The 19,854-nt window shown below is 42.1% G+C and overlaps 4 protein-coding genes across 6 annotated transcripts in view; 3 read left to right on the top strand and 1 right to left on the bottom strand.

Moving 5' to 3' along the window:
- Nucleotides 1-16: 16 nt before the first annotated feature.
- On the top strand, nt 17-3,142 carry LOC6619890 (ATP-binding cassette sub-family F member 1). The gene is made up of 3 exons (XM_002044066.2): nt 17-125; nt 197-1,288; nt 1,357-3,142. The coding sequence occupies exons 2-3, from the start codon at nt 199-201 to the stop codon at nt 2,973-2,975; spliced, it is 2,709 nt and encodes a 902-aa protein (XP_002044102.1). The 5' UTR covers nt 17-125; nt 197-198; the 3' UTR covers nt 2,976-3,142.
- Nucleotides 3,143-3,146: 4 nt separating this feature from the next.
- Nucleotides 3,147-3,891, bottom strand: LOC6619891 (replication protein A 14 kDa subunit). The gene is made up of 2 exons (XM_002044067.2): nt 3,551-3,891; nt 3,147-3,479 (listed from the first exon to the last, which is right to left on the bottom strand). The coding sequence occupies exons 1-2, from the start codon at nt 3,785-3,787 to the stop codon at nt 3,378-3,380; spliced, it is 339 nt and encodes a 112-aa protein (XP_002044103.1). The 5' UTR covers nt 3,788-3,891; the 3' UTR covers nt 3,147-3,377.
- A 422-nt stretch (nt 3,892-4,313) lies between these two features.
- On the top strand, nt 4,314-9,603 carry LOC6619892. Its single transcript, XM_002044068.2, has 2 exons — nt 4,314-6,343; nt 6,413-9,603. The coding sequence occupies exons 1-2, from the start codon at nt 5,057-5,059 to the stop codon at nt 7,268-7,270; spliced, it is 2,145 nt and encodes a 714-aa protein (XP_002044104.1). The 5' UTR covers nt 4,314-5,056; the 3' UTR covers nt 7,271-9,603.
- A 2,369-nt stretch (nt 9,604-11,972) lies between these two features.
- LOC6619893 (tyrosine-protein phosphatase 10D) overlaps nt 11,973-19,854 on the top strand; it is a 41,800-nt gene continuing 33,918 nt past the window's right edge. For 2 of the 3 annotated variants that reach the window (XM_032726731.1, XM_032726732.1), the window contains exon 1: nt 11,973-12,414. In XM_032726731.1, coding sequence (XP_032582622.1) covers nt 12,301-12,414 — 114 coding nt within the window. In that variant the 5' untranslated portion in view covers nt 11,973-12,300. The remainder of the gene's footprint in view (nt 12,415-19,854) is intronic. The other variant, XM_032726733.1, reaches the window with a different exon arrangement.

Here is a 19,854-nt window from a genome sequence, read left to right on the forward strand (position 1 = left end):
CATCCCTGGCGACACAACTGGTTGTACAAAGTACATATGTATATAGCGATATTACATACACCTATATACTGCCAGCTCTGCACGTGAAATTCGAGGGCGGCTGTAGTAATCTGTGATCAATTCAAGTGAGTCAAGCGCTAAATGCAAGTACCATCTTGCCATACAATACCATCTCTTTATCCCTATGTATTCACAGACATGTCCAAGGCCAAGGGTAAGAAGAAGGAGCGTTTTGATGACGACGAGGAGCAGCTGGAGAAAGTGCAGGAGAAGAAGCTACCGACGAGCAAGAAGGGCGGTAAGAAGGGAAAGCGAGGAGGTGGCGGCGGCGACTCCAGCGACGAGGATGTCACGCCCAAGAATCGGGACAACGAGGATCTGGAGAGCATAGCCTCCTCGAATCAGAGCAAACAGCAGTCTGCCGGCAAAAAGCAGGCCAAGAAGGGTAAAAAGGGCAAGAGGAATGATGACTGGAGCGACGAGGATGAGAAGCCAGAGAAGAGTTTGCCTGCCAACGACCTGGACGATGAAGATGACGATGAGGCGCCTCTGGCATCCAAGCCAGCTGCCAAAAAGCCACAGCCAAGCAAAAAGAACAAAAAGAACAAGAAGAAGAACGACGATTTCTCGGACGAAGATAAACCGGAGCTGGACTTGGACGACCAGGACAGTGAGGACGAGGTGGAAGTGGTTGCTGCCAAGCCAGCCTCCAAGAAGTCCAAGAAGAAGCAGCAGGCTCAGCAAAAGAACAAGTTCGCCATGAGTGATGATGAGGAGGATGAGGTCGCCGAAGATCTGCCAAATGACAGCGAAGAGGAGGAGGAGGAACAGGTGTCCAACAAGGCGGCCAAGGAGTCAAAGAAGGAACAGCAGAAACAGCCCGAAAAGGAAGTTGATGAGCAGGAAGTGGCGCAAGTCCTTAGCGAAAAAGTGGCGAAAGTGAGTCTCAAGGAAAAGACACCTGAGCTCGTACCCAAGGTCGAGCCCGAACCCGAGCCCGAGTCTGAACCCCAACCCGCCGAGGACGGCGAAGCCGAGGCAGATCCCAAGTTCGAAGAGAGCAAAGAAACCAAGGAGAAGAAACTCACTCACAAGGAGAAAAAGAAGCAAAAGAAGCAGCAGGAGTACGAACGCCAAATGGAGGTGATGACGAAGAAGGGTGGTGCCGGTCACTCGGACTTGGACAACAATTTCACCATGTCGCAGGTGCAGAAGAGCGCAGGTCAAAAGGCGGCTCTGGAGCAAGCCGTGGACATCAAGATCGAGAATTTCACCATCTCAGCCAAAGGTGAGTCATCATTGCTATAACTTTTCGTTGTGCATTATGAATTTTAAACCCGAACATTTATTTTTTAGGTAACGATCTATTTGTGAACGCCAACCTATTGATTGCACATGGACGCCGTTATGGTTTGGTGGGTCCCAACGGGCACGGCAAGACCACCCTGCTCCGGCATATTGCCACCCGTGCCTTTGCCATACCGCCCAATATCGATGTGCTGCTTTGCGAACAGGAAGTCGTAGCTACCGATAAAACGGCCATCAATACAATCCTGGAAGCGGATGTGCGTCGCACAGAGATGCTAAAGAAGGCCGATGAACTGGAGAAACAGTTTGTCGGTGGCGATTTGACTGTGCAGGAGGAGCTAAACGATACCTTCGCGGAACTGAAAGCCATTGGAGCCTACTCGGCGGAAGCCAGGGCACGCAGAATCCTTGCCGGTTTGGGTTTCAGCAAAGAGATGCAGGACAGGCCGACGAACAAATTCTCCGGAGGCTGGCGCATGAGAGTGTCCCTAGCAAGAGCTCTCTATCTGGAGCCCACGTTGCTTATGCTCGACGAACCGACCAATCATTTGGATCTTAATGCTGTCATTTGGCTGGACAACTATCTGCAGGGCTGGAAGAAGACCCTGTTGATCGTGTCCCACGACCAGAGTTTCTTGGACAACGTCTGCAACGAGATCATACATTTGGATCAGAAGAAACTGCAATACTACAAGGGCAACTATTCCATGTTCAAGAAGATGTATGTGCAGAAACGCCGCGAGATGATCAAGGAGTACGAGAAGCAGGAGAAGCGCCTGCGCGAGCTGAAGGCCCACGGTCAGTCGAAGAAGGCAGCGGAAAAGAAGCAAAAGGAATCGCTCACACGCAAGCAAGAGAAGAACAAGTCCAAGCAGCAGAAACAGGACGAGGATGAGGGACCGCAGGAGCTGCTGGCCAGGCCCAAGGAATACATTGTCAAGTTCCGCTTCCCGGAGCCATCGCAGCTCCAGCCACCCATTCTGGGTGTCCACAATGTCACCTTCGCCTTTCCGAGCCAAAAACCGCTGTTCATCAAGGTTGACTTTGGCATTGATCTAACTAGTCGAGTGGCCATCGTGGGACCCAATGGTGTGGGCAAATCAACCTTCCTGAAGCTGCTGCTGGGTGAATTGGAACCGCAGGAGGGTGAGCAGCGCAAGAATCACCGACTTCATGTGGGCCGCTTTGATCAGCACTCAGGTGAACATCTCACGGCAGAGGAATCGGCTGCGGAGTACCTGCAGCGTCTGTTCAATCTGCCTCACGAAAAGGCGCGCAAGGCATTGGGTTCCTTTGGTTTGGTCAGTCATGCACACACCATCAAGATGAAGGATCTTTCCGGTGGTCAGAAAGCCCGTGTGGCCCTCGCCGAGCTTTGCTTGAGTGCGCCGGATGTACTAATTCTCGATGAGCCTACGAACAATCTGGACATCGAGAGTATCGACGCCTTGGCGGAGGCAATCAACGAGTACGAGGGTGGCGTGATCATCGTCTCCCACGACGAGCGTTTGATCCGTGAAACAGGTTGCACTCTCTACGTGATTGAGGATCAGACGATCAACGAGATTGTTGGAGAGTTCGATGACTACAGAAAGGAGGTTCTCGATTCGCTCGGCGAGGTGGTCAACAATCCTAGCGTGGTGGCCAATGCGGCTGTGCTGCAATAACCCTCAAGTTGCATACGGACTTGGAGTCCATGCAACTGGTCATCACTCGTCAGCCGGCTCGCCCTATGTTAATTGTTCAACTGTTGAATTGATTATCTGCTAGTTAGCCTTTTTATACCAACATATATACAATAACAAATTGTGAAAGTAAATGTTATTACACAAGAGCGGTTAAGAATGTGTTCTTTATATTATTGATCTAATAAGAAAACAGGAATTATGAGAGTATTTTGTTGTAGAACATACTGGTTGAAAACACCCGTAAATTGTACTCGTAAAATATGTAGATGCTTTTAATATATAATATTTAAAGTTTATGCCAGCTCTGGGTGTTTTCCAAGAAAATGAGAAAAATAACATTAGAGTACATAATATTAATTCTTAAATATAATTGTGGACATCCTAGCCGCTGCGATAGAAGGCCTTGACATTGTTAATCAGGTGGCTCAATCCATTATAGCCATCCTTATCGAAGTCGATGTTCTCGCCGCCAAACTCAATGACCTGCAAGTGAATAGTGGGCAAATGGTTTGCGATCATATATGTATATGACTCCATGGATTGAGTGCACCCACCTCTTTGGCCCTGAGGGTGTCCGCGCCATGGGGCACTCCAATGACCTCCACCCAGGCTCCTTCGGCGGCGCCCAGTTCTCCTGGCAGATTGATCTTCAGCTTGTGGTTGTCCGTGGAACTGGCCAACAAAGTGGATCCCGCGACGCTTTCAACGCGAACCATTATGCTCACGGTTTGGCCGGAAAACTGCTTCAGCATGCCGCCGTTGATAATCGAGCGTGGATCAAAGGCATCCATAATAACTTCTCAGTTAATTCACGTTCAACAAACAGCCTATTTCGGCAGAAAATGAAATGCTGTCAACGAGAAAGAGCGCCAATACAGCTATCAAGTATGCTAATCGATAATATTATTGCATTACGTCTCATATCGATATTATTCGAATTTTGTTGCAAAAATATTTATGGATTTATTGAAACGTCAAAAGTTATTACTTTCCCACAGTAAGAATCTAATAACTTTTTGAATGTATAATAATAATAAAACCAATTGTGTTCTATTTAAACGGTGATTTGCTGTGTGTTATCTGGTTACTAAATATAATAATCCAAATGTTAAATGCAATACGAAATATAACTCTTTTTTATAACATCAATGTGTAATGCGATATTTAAAAAAAGTATCCGGAGTTGCGATATATTCTGAAAATTTACTTCACACCTTATAGATTACATGTATTACAACAATGTTATCGACAAGCAACAAGATGTTCGAGGTTTTCTGATACTTCGTCCGGTGTGAACGTGCGAATTTTAGTACGACAACCAGTTACATCGATGTATCGATAGTTTTTAGACTGGCCAATGTTTATTGTTATAAAATAAATGTTAAAAATAAACAATTAATCACTTAGTATAAACAAAAACTAGTGCAAGCAGCAAGTGCGTTGTTAAAACGACCCCCGCCCTTCGAATTTTCTTATTGCGGGCATTAAAACGCAACAACAACAACGCCACCAGCAGCAGCAACAACAATAAGCAGGAGATTCAGATTCGCAACGCAATCAAAACGAAAAAAAAACGAAAAATAAAAAACTACAAGGCGAAACGCATAAATAAATAGGGAAGCAAATAATAGTAATAATAAGACTAAAAGCAAGTGGAAAAGTACGAAAGCGAAAAGAGAAAACATATGTACGTCGCGTGAGAGTGACGTGTGTGTGTGTGTGTCAGTGAGCGAAGGAGAGCTCGGTAGAGAGGGGAGGCGAGCAAAAACAAAAACAACATCACAGCATAAGCGAGACCTTGAAAACTTTAAAAGCAGCAAAAAAAACAACACAACAGCCAAAAATAAGAAACTAAAAGCTGCAAAAGTAATAAAAAATATATTTTAGCCGAAAAATTTCCATAATAACAATTCTAGAAGTGCGGAGCGTACACTCTGTTATGGAGAGTGACGATTTTCATTTACCGCAAGGCGCCAATTAAAGGGGAAAATCCATAAATCGAGGATTACAAGTGAAAAACAAGGAGGCAGTAACTCCAGAAAACGCCCGAAAAGTCCAAAATGGCAGCAGCAGAGACGGGCAACACGGGCTCCACAGGATCCGCTGGCTCGACAGGATCGGGATCGGGATCGGGAAGTGGGAGCTCCTCAGATCCAGCAAACGGACGGGAGGCCCGTAATCTTGCCGAGAAACAGCGACGGGATAAGCTTAATGCCAGCATCCAGGAGCTGGCCACCATGGTACCACATGCAGCCGAATCCTCCCGTCGCCTGGACAAAACCGCCGTCCTCAGATTCGCCACCCATGGCCTGCGACTTCAGTATGTCTTTGGCAAATCCGCTTCCAGACGTCGCAAGAAACCCGGTCTCAAGGGAACGGGCATTTCTGCCTCACCTGTCGGAGATCTACCCAATCCCAGTCTGCATTTAACGGACACTCTAATGCAACTGCTGGACTGCTGTTTCCTCACCCTAACCTGCAGTGGCCAAATCGTTTTGGTATCCACCAGCGTGGAGCAGCTATTGGGCCACTGTCAGTCCGATTTGTATGGCCAGAATCTGCTGCAGATCACGCATCCCGACGATCAGGACCTGTTGAGGCAGCAGTTAATACCTAGGGATATAGAGACCCTGTTCTATCAGCATCAGCACCACCAGCAGCAGGGTCACAATCCCCAGCAGCACTCCACTTCCACGTCGGCCTCAGCCTCGGGCAGTGATCTGGAGGAGGAGGAAATGGAGACGGAGGAACACCGTCTGGGGCGGCAGCAGGGAGAGGCGGACGAAGACGAGGATCACCCGTACAACCGACGAACACCCAGCCCGCGGAGAATGGCCCATCTGGCGGCCATTGATGAACGACTACGCATGGATCGCCGCTGCTTTACAGTCCGCTTGGCCAGGGCTTCCACGCGAGCGGAGGCCACGCGTCATTACGAGCGGGTGAAGATCGATGGCTGCTTTCGTCGCAGTGACTCCTCCTTGACCGGAGGTGCCGCTGCCAACTATCCCATTGTCTCCCAGCTGATACGACGCTCGAGAAACAATAATATGCTGGCTGCTGCTGCAGCGGTGGCAGCAGAAGCGGCGACGGTCCCGCCCCAGCACGATGCAATTGCCCAGGCGGCGCTGCACGGGATCAGCGGCAATGATATTGTCCTGGTGGCCATGGCCAGGGTGCTGCGAGAGGAACGGCCGCCTGAGGAGACGGAGGGTACTGTGGGCTTGACCATATATAGGCAGCCAGAACCCTATCAGTTGGAGTACCATACGAGGCATCTAATCGACGGCAGCATCATCGACTGTGATCAAAGGATTGGTCTGGTGGCGGGATATATGAAGGATGAGGTTGGTATACTAACATCATCTCCCTGAACAGTTTATAACAACTAATCGTGTATTCTCCACTCGAATCAGGTGCGCAACCTTAGTCCCTTCTGTTTCATGCACCTGGACGACGTTCGCTGGGTGATTGTGGCCCTTCGACAAATGTACGATTGCAACAGTGACTATGGCGAGAGCTGCTACCGTCTGCTGTCCCGCAACGGGCGCTTCATTTACCTGCACACCAAGGGCTTTCTGGAGGTCGACCGTGGCAGTAATAAGGTGCATTCCTTTCTGTGCGTCAACACGCTGCTCGATGAGGAGGAGGGCCGGCAAAAGGTGCAGGAGATGAAGGAGAAATTCTCGACAATCATCAAGGCGGAGATGCCCACGCAGAGCAGCAGTCCCGATTTGCCCGCCTCGCAGGCGCCGCAGCAGCTGGAGCGGATTGTCCTCTATCTAATAGAGAACCTACAGAAGAGTGTGGATTCAGCAGAGACGGTTGGCGGCCAGGGCATGGAAAGTCTAATGGACGATGGCTACAGTTCGCCAGCAAATACATTAACCCTCGAGGAGCTAGCTCCCTCGCCCACGCCCGCCTTGGCCTTGGTGCCGCCGGCTCCCTCATCGGTCAAGAGCTCCATCTCGAAGTCGGTGAGTGTGGTCAATGTGACGGCGGCCAGAAAGTTTCAGCAGGAGCATCAGAAGCAGCGTGAACGAGACCGTGAGCAGCTTAAGGAGCGCACCAACGCTACACAGGGCGTGATCCGGCAACTGAGCAGCTGTCTCAGCGAGGCGGAAACGGCATCCTGTACCCTATCACCAGCCAGTAGCTTGAGTGCCGGCGAGGCACCGGACACGCCCGATCCGCACAGCAACACATCACCGCCACCGTCGCTCCACACACGACCCAGTGTCCTGCATCGAACCCTGACCAGCACGCTGCGATGACGGGCTGATGGAACCTGGTTTGCCTTCTAATTGGGTGTGGAAATGGACGTCATTGGTAGCTCACATGCCCACATACGACTTAGTATCGGTAATATAATCCTGGCCAATCGCAAAGTCAAAACCCAAAATGTATCAGGAAGATTAATCAGATAATTTGAAAATGCAGCCAAAAAACTGAATGTGTTTTTGACAAAAAGAACGTGGGTTGAAGAACCTTTTGTTTTCGTATTCACATTTCCAAGCTTTGGGCAATCAAACAATTTTAAGTTTCAGTATACATATGTATAATGAGTTGGCTTACAAAAGCAATTAACAAATCAAGCAATTGTGTAATTTAATATGGGACTTTCCGCGATTTTTGCTTTCTACGTACTTGTCAACTTGTTCCAAACGCATTCTTCATTATACAGCAAACTGATTCATAAGGTTTGCGTGTTGTAAACGAAATTAACGCGGTTTCATTTGAGTTTAAACATAACCAAATGGATATGTGATGAATATGCAATATAAGCTCGCATTTATTTTGATATTATGACAGTAATAATGATCTGATCACGATAATCGGTTTTCCCAAAACATAAGCGATACATTTTGGGTACATTTGGCCATAACTGTTTCTGTGTGTGATTTCGGTATAAAGAAGTAGTTTGATTACATGTTATATTGAATGGCGATCGGTGGGTGCTGCTAAATGCGTTCCATTATCAATAATCTTCGTTATGTAATTACGTTTAATTTGTAAATATGTATGAGTGGTGAGCGTGAGTGAGTGGTGTGTGTGTGTGAGCGTGTGAGCATGGGTGTGAATGAACATTAGATCAGTGCTCGGATTTGGTTTTAGTTGAAATTTAAGCCCCATTTCCCCGATTTCCCAGTTATCACCTTCCGCCCCAAAACACCAGTGTAAAAAGAGTACAAAAAAAAAAAAAGAAAATAGAAAAACAAACAAACAATTATATATTTATTTCGCCCTAAGTCTAGAACGTGCTAAACACAACTCATTAATAGTTAAACAAACGGATGTTGCAATCGATGGAAATTAAACGCTTGCTTTTAGATTTGCCGTCTCACTCGAAGAAAGAGAGAGGACTACATATGTACAGTCAAACTTTCCAAGTCAAACTCTTCAGTTTTTGAATTGGAGATTTAATTAACTTGTCAGTGAACAATGTTTTTATTTTATGAAGAAGAGCATATTATTTTTATATATATATATTTATATCACAAATCTTCTTCGATATCCCTTTGTAATCTATAAAAACACTTCCAAGCGCAGCTTTATTTTTCAACAGTTTTAGTTTTGGGAACATTACAAAGAATATAGAGAACGATATTAGAAACTAGGAAAGCCAAAATGTGTATTTTAAAATATGCTTACAGCTAACTTCCCCATACTCCATACCCTTATAAACGTTGTAGTTTGTTATAAATTTGTTCAAAAAAAAAAAAAAACCTAAAATCCAATCCGCTAAATACAATATAATCATTGAAATTGTTCTAAGTTACACTTCTATAATGTCTACCGGACAAAATATGATTAAGTTTAAATTCCAAAGTGTTGTTGAGGTTCGTACTAGCGAAGTTTGGCTGTAGTTCAATACTCACAGAGAGGGAGCGAGACATCTTCCCATCTCGCTCCGACCTGTTATCAAAGCCTTTGCCATTGTCCTTGGCGTTGCGTTCTTATCACCGGCGTATCGGAGGGAATATATGATTTTTTTCAGCAAGTGGTTTTAGTGGTAAATATGAGGCGGTGGGTGGTTTCGGGGGGTTGGGGCCATGGCGGTTGGTGATGGGCGTAGAGATGTGGTGAGGGTGGGGGTTTGGTTTAACACGTTTCGTTATTTTTTGTTTTATAGCGAAATTCCTGTAGCTATAAATGTATGCATACATATATGCTATTAACTTTTCGTTTAGCTCAATTTTCTGTTTGTATTTTTAATTATAACTCGGTTTGTCTAGTGTGTAATTTAATTAAAAGTCCAATGCTAATTCCCCAGCGAATCGTTCAGTGTTTGTTCAAACGAGTTGTGCTCTTTAAACACTTTTGGCTTATCATTTAATTTTTGTTTGTTTTCCTTGCGTTGTTATATATCCAAATAAAAATTAAAGTTTGAATTGTTTTTTTTTTTTTAGCAATTTAGTTTTAAGTGTAATGTCAAATGTCAAGAGGTATACTCTGTATAAGAATAATAATGTGTAATGTAATTTTTAGAACTTGCTAATCTCTAGCAATTAAAACATAGCCTGTAATTAACAATAATTAATTATAATAACCAGTAACAGTTCATGCAAATGAAACCTTAATAAATAATAAATTATATAAAAGAAAATTAAAGTGTTTTTATTTAATGAAGGAGTTGGAATACTACACTTTTCTATAGTGGGTACATAGGTTTCAATCGAAAAACTGATTTGAAATGCGCGCCCCATTATTGCTGCCTTGCTCGCGCGCATTGTGGCCGAATAACGGTGATTCAATTCCCCTCTGAGGTGAGTTTGAACTATCGATTATAATCGATAGCATTCGGATTTCGGAAACAAAGAACACCTTTTGAGTTCGATCAGATCGGTTTTGCGCGGAATAAACAATAAAATATGAAGTGTTTTGTTTGTTAACATTTCGTCGTACATGCTGTCTGGGTGCGCATATACAGCCTATCGCCTTGGCTCACTGGAGCTAAGAAGTCCAATTAGACTAATAATAATTACGGAACTCTGACTTGTAATGGCCAAAAACCTACTGCCGCAGTGCTTGGTTCACGTTAAAAACAATCGAGTAAAAGAAATTTAATTGTATTTAACTATTTTATAACCACGCAGCAAAGTAACGGTTAATGCTTATTTGAAATAGTTCACAGTTACAAGCGACCATAGAAGCCGCAGAGGTTCCTATCGATACTATCGGTGTGTCATCGATTATTTGTCCAGCTCTACAGGTGAAACGAGCGTCGACGATTCCGATTCCAATTCCGATTCCAATTTCGACTCCGGACTCGAATCCGAATTTGAATCAGATTCCAATTCAGTGTGGAGAAGAGCGAACGGGAGTGCGGACGGTACGGACGCGAAATCTATTTAGGCGGGCCGCAAAGCAAACGCTCGAAAAACGCAAAATTTGTCGATTGTCCGTTCCGCTTTTTTCTTGTGTCTGTGCTTTGCGTCGCGTGCCTGCGTGTACGTGTAAGTGTGCGTGCGCCTGTGTTTGTTTTTTGTTATTTTTTTATAACCAACGACAACAACAGAAGAGAAGTAAATGAAATACACAAATTAACGGTGTATATATTTAAATGTTTTAGTTTTTTTTGGTGGCGTGCCGAATGAGCAAAATTTGAGAAAAACGCAGTGGAAAACGTAAGAAATGCTGAAATAAAGCTTAAAGTAAAAGCAGAAATTGAGAGTTGTTTGTGTGTGTGTATGTGTGTGCAATAATAATAATAACAAAAAAGATTGGTCGAGGGGGGGCAGACACAGGCAGAGCGAGAGAGGTAGAAGCAACACCTACGCAGCTTTTTTATGTGTTATTTCGTTTTTTGGCATGCCGCTGCTTTCTCTCTTGCACACGCAGCCTCATTTGAATATTTTGTTGTTCTGCGGCAAATTTCTCCACTTCCTGTTTCTCTGACGGCATTCAATATTTTGGGGGATCTTTTTGGCTTGTTTCATAAAATCTCTATTTAATGCTCACAATAAGTTGCGAAAAATTTCCAGCCGCATTAAAAAAACTTGTCCCACATTCAACAATAAATAGGAGGTGAAGAAATACGTTTTTAAAAACTTGTTTTGTTTTTGTGTTTTATGTGCCGAGATCATAAAGCTCTCTCTCTCTCTGTATCTCTCTTCCTCTCTATCTCTCTTGCTCTTCTCTCTCGACCAGAAGGAAAAAGATCAATCAAATCTGCTCTGCTCTTCTTCTGTCTTCTCCTCTCTTTGCAACAAAGTTGAAGGTCTTTTTTGCATGACAACGTTGCCAAGCGCAGAAAGCAACAACAACACAGTGCAACAAAAAAAAATAAACAATACACAGAACAAAATTAGAGTAGCTTAAAAGGAAACACTCCTAAATTAAATTAGTCCTACACCAGGATTACTGATTTATTAGAAGTCTATTCAAAAGATACAAGGATTACAGCTTTAATCTACCAGAAGATATGATAATTGTCAAAACAATTTGATTTTTGTGCCGTGTATCGTTTCGATTTCGCAAAACTGGTTTTCAGACGTTTAGTTTTATTTGTTCTTCATATTTATTTGTTTTATTTGCTGGCTGCGATATTTTAAATATTTCAATGACGTCAGCGGAGGCTAAATTATTGATCAGCAGTATTTTTTTGCAACTGCACAAGACAGTGCAATTAATTAGCACTTGCCTGCGAATTAGATTTAAATGGAATTAATGCATTGCTTAATCACACAGTTCCAGGAATGAAAACTTAAGAAGAACGGGTATTTCAATATTATGTTTATGTTTAGTTTTAGTTCCACTGTGCAGAAATATAGAAAGAAGTCGCAGAAAAATATGTAAAAAAGGAACTGAAGCTTTTGGCGCAAGCGCAAAGTGTTGGATAAGAAGAAGAGGAAGCGGAGCAGGTAGAGAGCAGGACAGCGCCACTATCTAGCTATCTCCTTCTTGAGATCACTCTTTCAGTTATTTTTAATTCATACTCTCTTGCAGATCACGAAAAAAAAACAAACATACAAAAATATGTTATAATCAATTCAAATTAAACCAACAAATTGCAAGCAATTGGATTCAGGATAAAAATATACAAAATTTCACCAAACTGACGGGAAAACTGTGAAAACAATGCATTTAATCAAAGTAAAGACTAAACTCGCGCTGAAAATGCCCGAATTCGAAAGAAACTAGCGAAAAGCGCAATTCAAAAATCGCACAATAAATTGCAACATCCACAGCAACAACAACCATAGGAACAAAAAAAAAATAAAATAAGACAAGAAGCAGGCAACAAAAGAGAGCCAGGAGGAGAGGAAAACAACAACGAAAACAGCAAAACGACGGCCCCAAAATGTTGTACCAGCTAAGTAAAGCCACTACTAGAATCCGGCTCAAAAGGCAAAAAGCCGTTCCACAACATCGCTGGCTCTGGAGTTTAGCATTTCTGGCAGCATTTACACTAAAGGTAAGCGAGAGGGCCAACAAACATGGCCAAAAAACAAACAGTAGCGGGTGGATTTATAGGCCCGTAGAATTACCAGTTTCGTAGTTTTAGCTTGGGAAAAACCATTATTCAACATAACTTTTCATCTTACATCATTATTCATACATATGTACATCAATACAATAGAAATATGCAAAAATAGATAGAAGTTAAAATTATATGATAAACAACAATAACCTCAAAGTGTGCACCATTAACTTTCTAAATTTGAGGGCTATCGGAACGACAAGGTTCTGCAAACATTGTCCGAAGTTACTTAATTATTTATTTGTGACGCCCCCGCCCACGCCCCGCATTAAACCACCCACATGGAAATCATCGTCTTCGTCACTTTTGTCTGTGGTCTTTTCCCATGTTAATTAAATTTAATTATTTCGCATCGTGTTTGCTTTTCGCCATTGTTTATGTGAATGTATTTGTCTCACTGGACACAGTACTAAAAAAAAAAACAAACAAACAAACTCCAACCCGATCAAAGACCTTGAGGAAACAACAAACAAATGCACAATAACCGAACAAGATTTGCATTTTGCATCTTAAGTCGTGTGCTGTGCAGATATGAAGTAGAATGCATTCAACAGAAGACAACGATGATACCCTGTACACTCAGAAGAATTAGGTATATCAAACTTAACAGGCAGTTAGATTTTCGTTTCAAGGAATTTGTCTAAATACTTTGCATGCCTGGCATTTTTAATTGATACTTGGAGCTGTGTATTGCATAATAAGTAATTGCATTGCCGATTCCTCGATGTGTGCAACCAGCTGAGTGATGCAATCGATAAGGCTAGCAATTTTCCTAATTCGGTTTTTCACTGTTGCACTTTTGCACGAATTTCAATTTTCATAAAGTTTATACTTTATGGGAAAATATCTGAGAATAGGGTTTTTCATAGGGCATCGAGTCGTATTTTTACGTACTATTTGCTTTTTACTCGTTACTGGTTACTATGGATAATTAATGTGGGCACGACTTGGCATGAATTCTGTACCCGCAATGAACCGGCTAGAATTCTGGATCGGTTTCATTTTACATTGACAAACTTTCATTTGTTGGCTTTTTTATTTGTTTATTTGCTTAGCAAAATTGTTGGCGCGTAACGACTACTATGTATGTGTGTAAACATTTATTCTATTTCTAGTACAACTATCCAATTGTTTCCCGGTAGATCCATTTCAATTGGGTTTTTTAAGTCATTTGAGATGTCGGTTTGTTTTGTTTGTTTTTTTTTTCTTTAACTGCACCGATAATTGGGCAGAAATATTTGCCATTTGGTCACATACAATCTCAACTTATTTCGTCGCTGGTGGCCATAAGTCACGTTTCAGTTTAATAGTAAACACGAGTACGTACATACATTCATTAATGCGAGTACACATCCATAAGATACTTTTCGCTTATATTCTTTTCCGTTTAAAAAGGTACAGTGTTTAGCCGAATTGTGTTACCGATTATTATGCGATAATGTTGATAGCCTTAAACAAATAAGCAATGGATACATATGTATGCACCGAAGTGCCCGATTAAATGGAGCGGAAAATGTGGCTTACAGAGAAAATTAAAAACAATTATCCCAGTAGGAATCTGAGGGGAACGAGGAAGTGTTGGGTAATTAAATGCCGGCCAGAATGCTCAGATGCACAAGGCAGATAGGACGACACTCTCCTCCCAAAAGAAGCCCCGTGGAAGACCACACCCATTTCATGTCCAGGACACGTGTCAGCCGTAGCCGTAGAAACAAAAACATCAAGATGGGGCACATTTCTTCCAGAAAATAGCCGAGATTGGGGGAAAAAGGTGGCAAGAAGTCAGTCGGTGCAGGATGGCAATTAAATGCAACCCTGCATTGTCATGCAATTGACACCGAAAACACTTAGGTTTTTACCCCCTCGACTGCCGGAATGAAACCCCTTGGTTTTCTTTTTCCAACCAAAGCATAAACCGAATTCTACTCGAAAATGTGCATAAATTAAGTAACAATTAAGCCAAGTCGAGCTGAGCTTATTAACCCTGCGATGGCATGACTAATTGATCTTGTTCGAACTTAGCAATACTGGAATGAGTTAGTTGGAAGTGCAGAATAAAGTGAAGATTTCCTTAGAACTTTGAACCTGAAATTATATTCGATATCTCAGATCATTTCCACTTAACTCGCATAATAAACCAGAATTATTAAAGATATTCGTTGTCGCTTTGGCACACTCTCCCGGTGCGCTTCGTCACTACGCGGACTGCCGTTCACACTGATATATGCCAGATCTACTTTTGCGCGAGTCTTAAAAATATCTTTCAACAATATTTTTTGAACGAGTTACCACTTCGCTTTCCACTCGCTTTCCCAGACATCAAACGCAGACTGAAAATAGAGCCTAATGCCGGAAATGCAACATCAAAATGTGAAATTAAGAGTGCAAAATCGAAAAGGAAAATGTGGGTTTTCGATGTGGGGGGAAACTGCTTCCATAACTGGGTCCATTTCTCTGCCTGCAACATTATTTCAATGATCGATTAAGGCCCGGGGAATCGTTTGGCCAATCCTCCCCGCCTTCAAGAATAGTTTCTGATTGGAAAAACGAGCATTTTTCGGCATCGAGGAAATGTTTGGCCCATTCAGAGTGTTCCTCATTGTCCTGTCACAAAAGCATGAAAAGAACCGAAAACGAAATTGCTCTAACGGTGTTTGCTCCCGTGAGGCGTTTTTCGATTCACCCACTATTTATAAGGGTGACTTTTCCGCACAACTCTGGGCATATAGAACACCCATATATGTATATATCTTTTAAGGTATTTACAACTGCGGCGATGAATGCACTAGTAGATATATAACATACAAAAGTATGTATTTTTTTATATTTAAACTTCTTGTGAATCCTAGTTCGTTTTTTAACACTAAGTTTCATTACAATACTGTTTAGTATTTCGAAAGATTACATTACGAAAGTTACATCTTTTGATACTATTTTTCTAAGTTAGTTCTACAACTGTGAACGCGTCTGTTGCCGAAATATGTGTGTGTGTGTGCGTTTACTATGCGAAGTCACTTAATATTTAGTTCACTGTACACATGATTCATAACCGGGGAGGTTTCTTCCAAATGAGGGGAGTTATTATATGAGGGCGAGGCCGGAAGGAGACTGCACTAGTTCCTGCCGCGACTTGAGCATTATGAAAGTCATAATTTTTGTATGCGAAAACTTTGTTACACGTTTTGTCTGCTTACTAATTACTTGTGTGTGTGTGTGTGTGTGTGGTTGTGTATTCTGCAGCAAAAGGTCGATAAAATGAATTGGCACAAATGGGGAGCTGAAATCTGGTGGCCAAAACTAGACCAGAATAGAATAACAACATATGGTCGGATTATGTGGTGTACCCAGTCTAATCCATTTCGAAATGCAAAACAGCATTCTTCACGGAAAATGTGTGCTAAACACTTTCAATTCTTATTTGATAAATTGTGAAAAAACGATTCAAACTTTCCCTACAACTTTAATTACCTATATTGATCCGCTTTGCATGCTCCCTTTTTTTTTTTAATAAATCCTGACTCCATTTGTGATTAGCTGAACTTGTATTAATTAAAATCGATGCACGTACATTCTGTGCTGCAATCGTAAATCCAGATCCGTTTGTATTCAGGAATTCGCAATTTCAAGTGAACAAAAGGAGAACAAGCAGGGGGGAAAATAATAATAATAATAAAAAAAAAACTAATGAAAAAATGCAATGGAAAATGGGCTGGGAGGCGGGTTGGGGGCGGCGCTGTTTTGCAGTTGCTGTTTGTTTAATTGAAATTTATTGACTGCCCGCTTGTAAATTGTTTCATCTGGAGCCGGCGAGCGGGGGGAAAAGAGAGGAGAACCAGATGCAGGGTGGCCGAAGAAATCACACCCGGGTTTTCCCCATTTTCTGCGCCACTTTTCCCCATGCGTTGACCTTTTCACAAAGAAAATCTTGCGAAATAATCCATAAGATTCTTGCGTGCCCAGTAAAATTACTCCATATGGACGCATTAGAGTAGCTCCATCGAATTTTCCGGGCTTGTCAATCTGTTTATTGGATAGTTCTTAGCCCGATGCCTGTCAGTTGGGCCAAACTGACAGGTTGTCTGTTTTATTCCATATTTTGACAGGCGAAATAAGGTGATTTTTAGATGTGGAGTGAATGAAGTATGTCTAAATACTTGAGCACTGCAACTAAAACTTTGACATCAATTTAGGGTAGAATGTCTATATATATATATTTAAGAGGTAATTTCGAACAGCACTGAAAAAATATCTCATATTAAACGTGCCAATTGCACTTATTAACAATCCCAATGCAGCAAACCACTTTCATGGGGTTATTATACTCGTACATATATCACCAATTCTTTTGTAACAATGAAGCAAGCCAACTGGAATCGAACGAATCCACCCAAAAATCGAAGTTGAACAGGAAGGGAATGGATAGCGAAGACAAATCGGAACGCATCAATGATTTGCCATTGCAGGAAATAGTGACCGATGTCATTGGCCTTGAAATTTTTGTAAACTCGACAACCCTCCTCCAATGGGGGAAAGAAGGGAAAACTCCCTCTAGGAAAACTGTTTGGCCAGCACGATCGTAATTTAGTTGAGTTCGAAGGGTGTGAATTCATTTGTCGATTTAATTATTAGTTGCTGCTGTAGCTAGTGCACTTAAAAAAAAGTGGTAACATTAACATTATTAAATATTATATTGAAGCATCTTATTACGTGACTTGTGCATGTGAATAACATTTTATAGGCCAAGTTGTTTAGTTGCCAACTATTATACAAATATTGATTCATTTTTCTCTCAGTGCCGATTTGTGAAACCCAATTCCCTGGCACTCCTGTTTTATTTTTCTGTGCCGCAGAAGCGTCGAATGCGTAGCGAGGGTGGATAGAAAAAATGTCCACCCCCCGAAGAAAATTATCGAGTGCGTGCGTACAATTCACTGACCTTGGGATATATGCACTCGTATTTGGGAATCGGAATGCGGAAACCTCAAACTCAATCGAATCGGGGTTGCAAGTTAATCCACTCCACATGGTCCACCAATTCAATTAGTCGATGCGAGCAGAATCAAAGATAAAAGCAAGACGGTTATTTGCCATCGATAAATGAATAATGAAAGAATGTCTTTTACTTCAACATGAAAGTGATATCATATAAAGGGCGAGATAGTAACTGATATCGTTCAAGATATTTTCCCTTTTTTCTAATCAAATCTCTTCAAAATGACACCAATCTAAACCCGATTTCGTAGTGTCATAGAACTTTAAACTTCTTCAAACGAAGTTAAATTGGACATAACAAGGATGACAGAGTTCCTGCACATTGCATATTCATCGCTTGCAACCCAATCACCCGCCAGACTGGGCTATGGACTCCATAATTGAGGTGCTTTATGCTCCAGGAAAAAAAAAATGTGCAGGAATATTCAGAGGATGTGCTCCTCCAGGGCTTGGAGTCTCTGAACGAGCATGTAACTAGACGCTAAATAACGTTTAGCATGGAAATGGCAACATTTCGCACAGTTGGCTTCGGCTTCACCTGTGGCCAAAACCACCACCACCACCACCACCATCTGCATCTGCATCTCCATTTCCACACACTTCCTCAAGCCTTCCAACTTCACTCGTGACTTAAACTGTTTGCATAAACATTTCCATTCTTTCTGCCATCCACATACGGCGTTCGCAACTCGCAACTCAGCCAAATCCCACCATGCACCATCATCCAGCATTAGGACTACGTGCTAAAGTGCACTGAGGAGTCATCGGCGTCTTCCCTGCAAATTCAATTTACCGCAAGTTTACCAAACACTGCAAAAATTATCACAAACTTTGTTCGAAGTTATTTTAGTTAGTTGGGTTCTTTGAAAAAAAGTCAAAAAAAGTCTCACAACAAATAACTACAAGTTTGGCCCACCCGGGGGCGCCACAAATGTTGTTCTGATTTTGTAATGCTTAATATATTCAATTGGTTAATGCTTTCAACTCTTATTTAAATATTATATTAAAAAAATTTTTTTTTTAATCCAATTACGATTTTTTCTTATTAGTGAAGATAAAGTTTTCAATAACAAAGTTCATAATTATTTCAACTGTTCTTTATTTTCTCAGTGCCCACGCTGTTGACAGTTATGCCAGGTTGTGGTGGGTGGTTGTGTGGCACGTGGAAATTGGAGGTGTATCCTTAAGCCGTTTCTTAAACGTAGCAATCAGCTTACATGGCCATAATTCGCATAGGGTTTCAAGTCAACTGTGAATATATGATATCGTGTGCGCCAGCGACATTTTGATCGTCCTTTGCAGTTTGTGCGAGTTATCAGCACATTAAACGGTTCACGAATTCAATGACCATTGGCAATTTTCGGTGATAAAGTTCATTAAATGGCCTTTTCGACACGTGTGTGTGTGTGTGAGTCGCGCTTTATTAGCCCAGTATTTTATTGCCATTTTTATGGAATTCACATTTTTGACATTAAGAATGCTGAGACCTTTTCAAGTTTTAATGAAAAAAGTATATATTATTTTTGAAGTATAATAAAAGTTGAATGATTTACTATCCACCTCCAAAGGGAAAAACGCAGCACAAAGAAGGGAAATCAAAGCAGATTTTACCCTCTCCCTCTGTGGAATGCATTTTTAACACTTTTTTGGCACGCATTTTGCGCCACTTTTCCCAAGGGTGGAATAAAAAAATGAAAGGGGGTTCCTCCAGTTACGATGAAAATCGTGGGGTGTGAGAGGGCAACGCGGGGTAGTTCGTTCTGACTGCCTTTATTATTTATCGATTGGCATTCGATTGGCCATTCTGCCTGTTAACAGTTCAGCTGGCGAACAACGGACGACAGACAGACATCAATTGATTATTTTGGAAAAGCACCTCAAGCTCAAAAACATCGTATTTTTTCAATTTACTCAGTAAATGCGTTCAGCAGCGTAGAATAAAGTAAAGAAATGTGACTACTTGGCATGAAATTTGAAATTTGTGAAGCCTTAAATTAAAAAAAATAAAATCTGAAGCCAAATAAGCTGAAAAAGCCGAGACGAAACCAAAAGAAAGCAAACAAACAAACATATCAAACGTCCCTCAACATCTGTTGAAAAATGTTTGAAGAACCAAAATGCCGACCGACACAAGCGAATGGAAAAGGCCAACATATGTGGCAAGCTAACCAACCAGCCATCTATTTTTTGACATCTTTCTGGTATTATGTCACTAGGTGGGCAACGTGTCGGGCTGGCTTATGCTAATTTATTGCTGCACCAGAAGCTCCGGGACTCAGGTTGTACCGATGCTTCCTACGCCTGGTGCCAACTTTGGCCACCACCCGCGTACAATTGAGATATTTGTGTGCTCTAGTTATTTTCTATTTTTTTTTGTTATTT

The sequence above is a fragment of the Drosophila sechellia genome, chromosome X, assembly GCF_004382195.2.
Source record: "Drosophila sechellia strain sech25 chromosome X, ASM438219v1, whole genome shotgun sequence".
NCBI classification, from domain to species: Eukaryota; Metazoa; Arthropoda; class Insecta; order Diptera; family Drosophilidae; genus Drosophila; species Drosophila sechellia.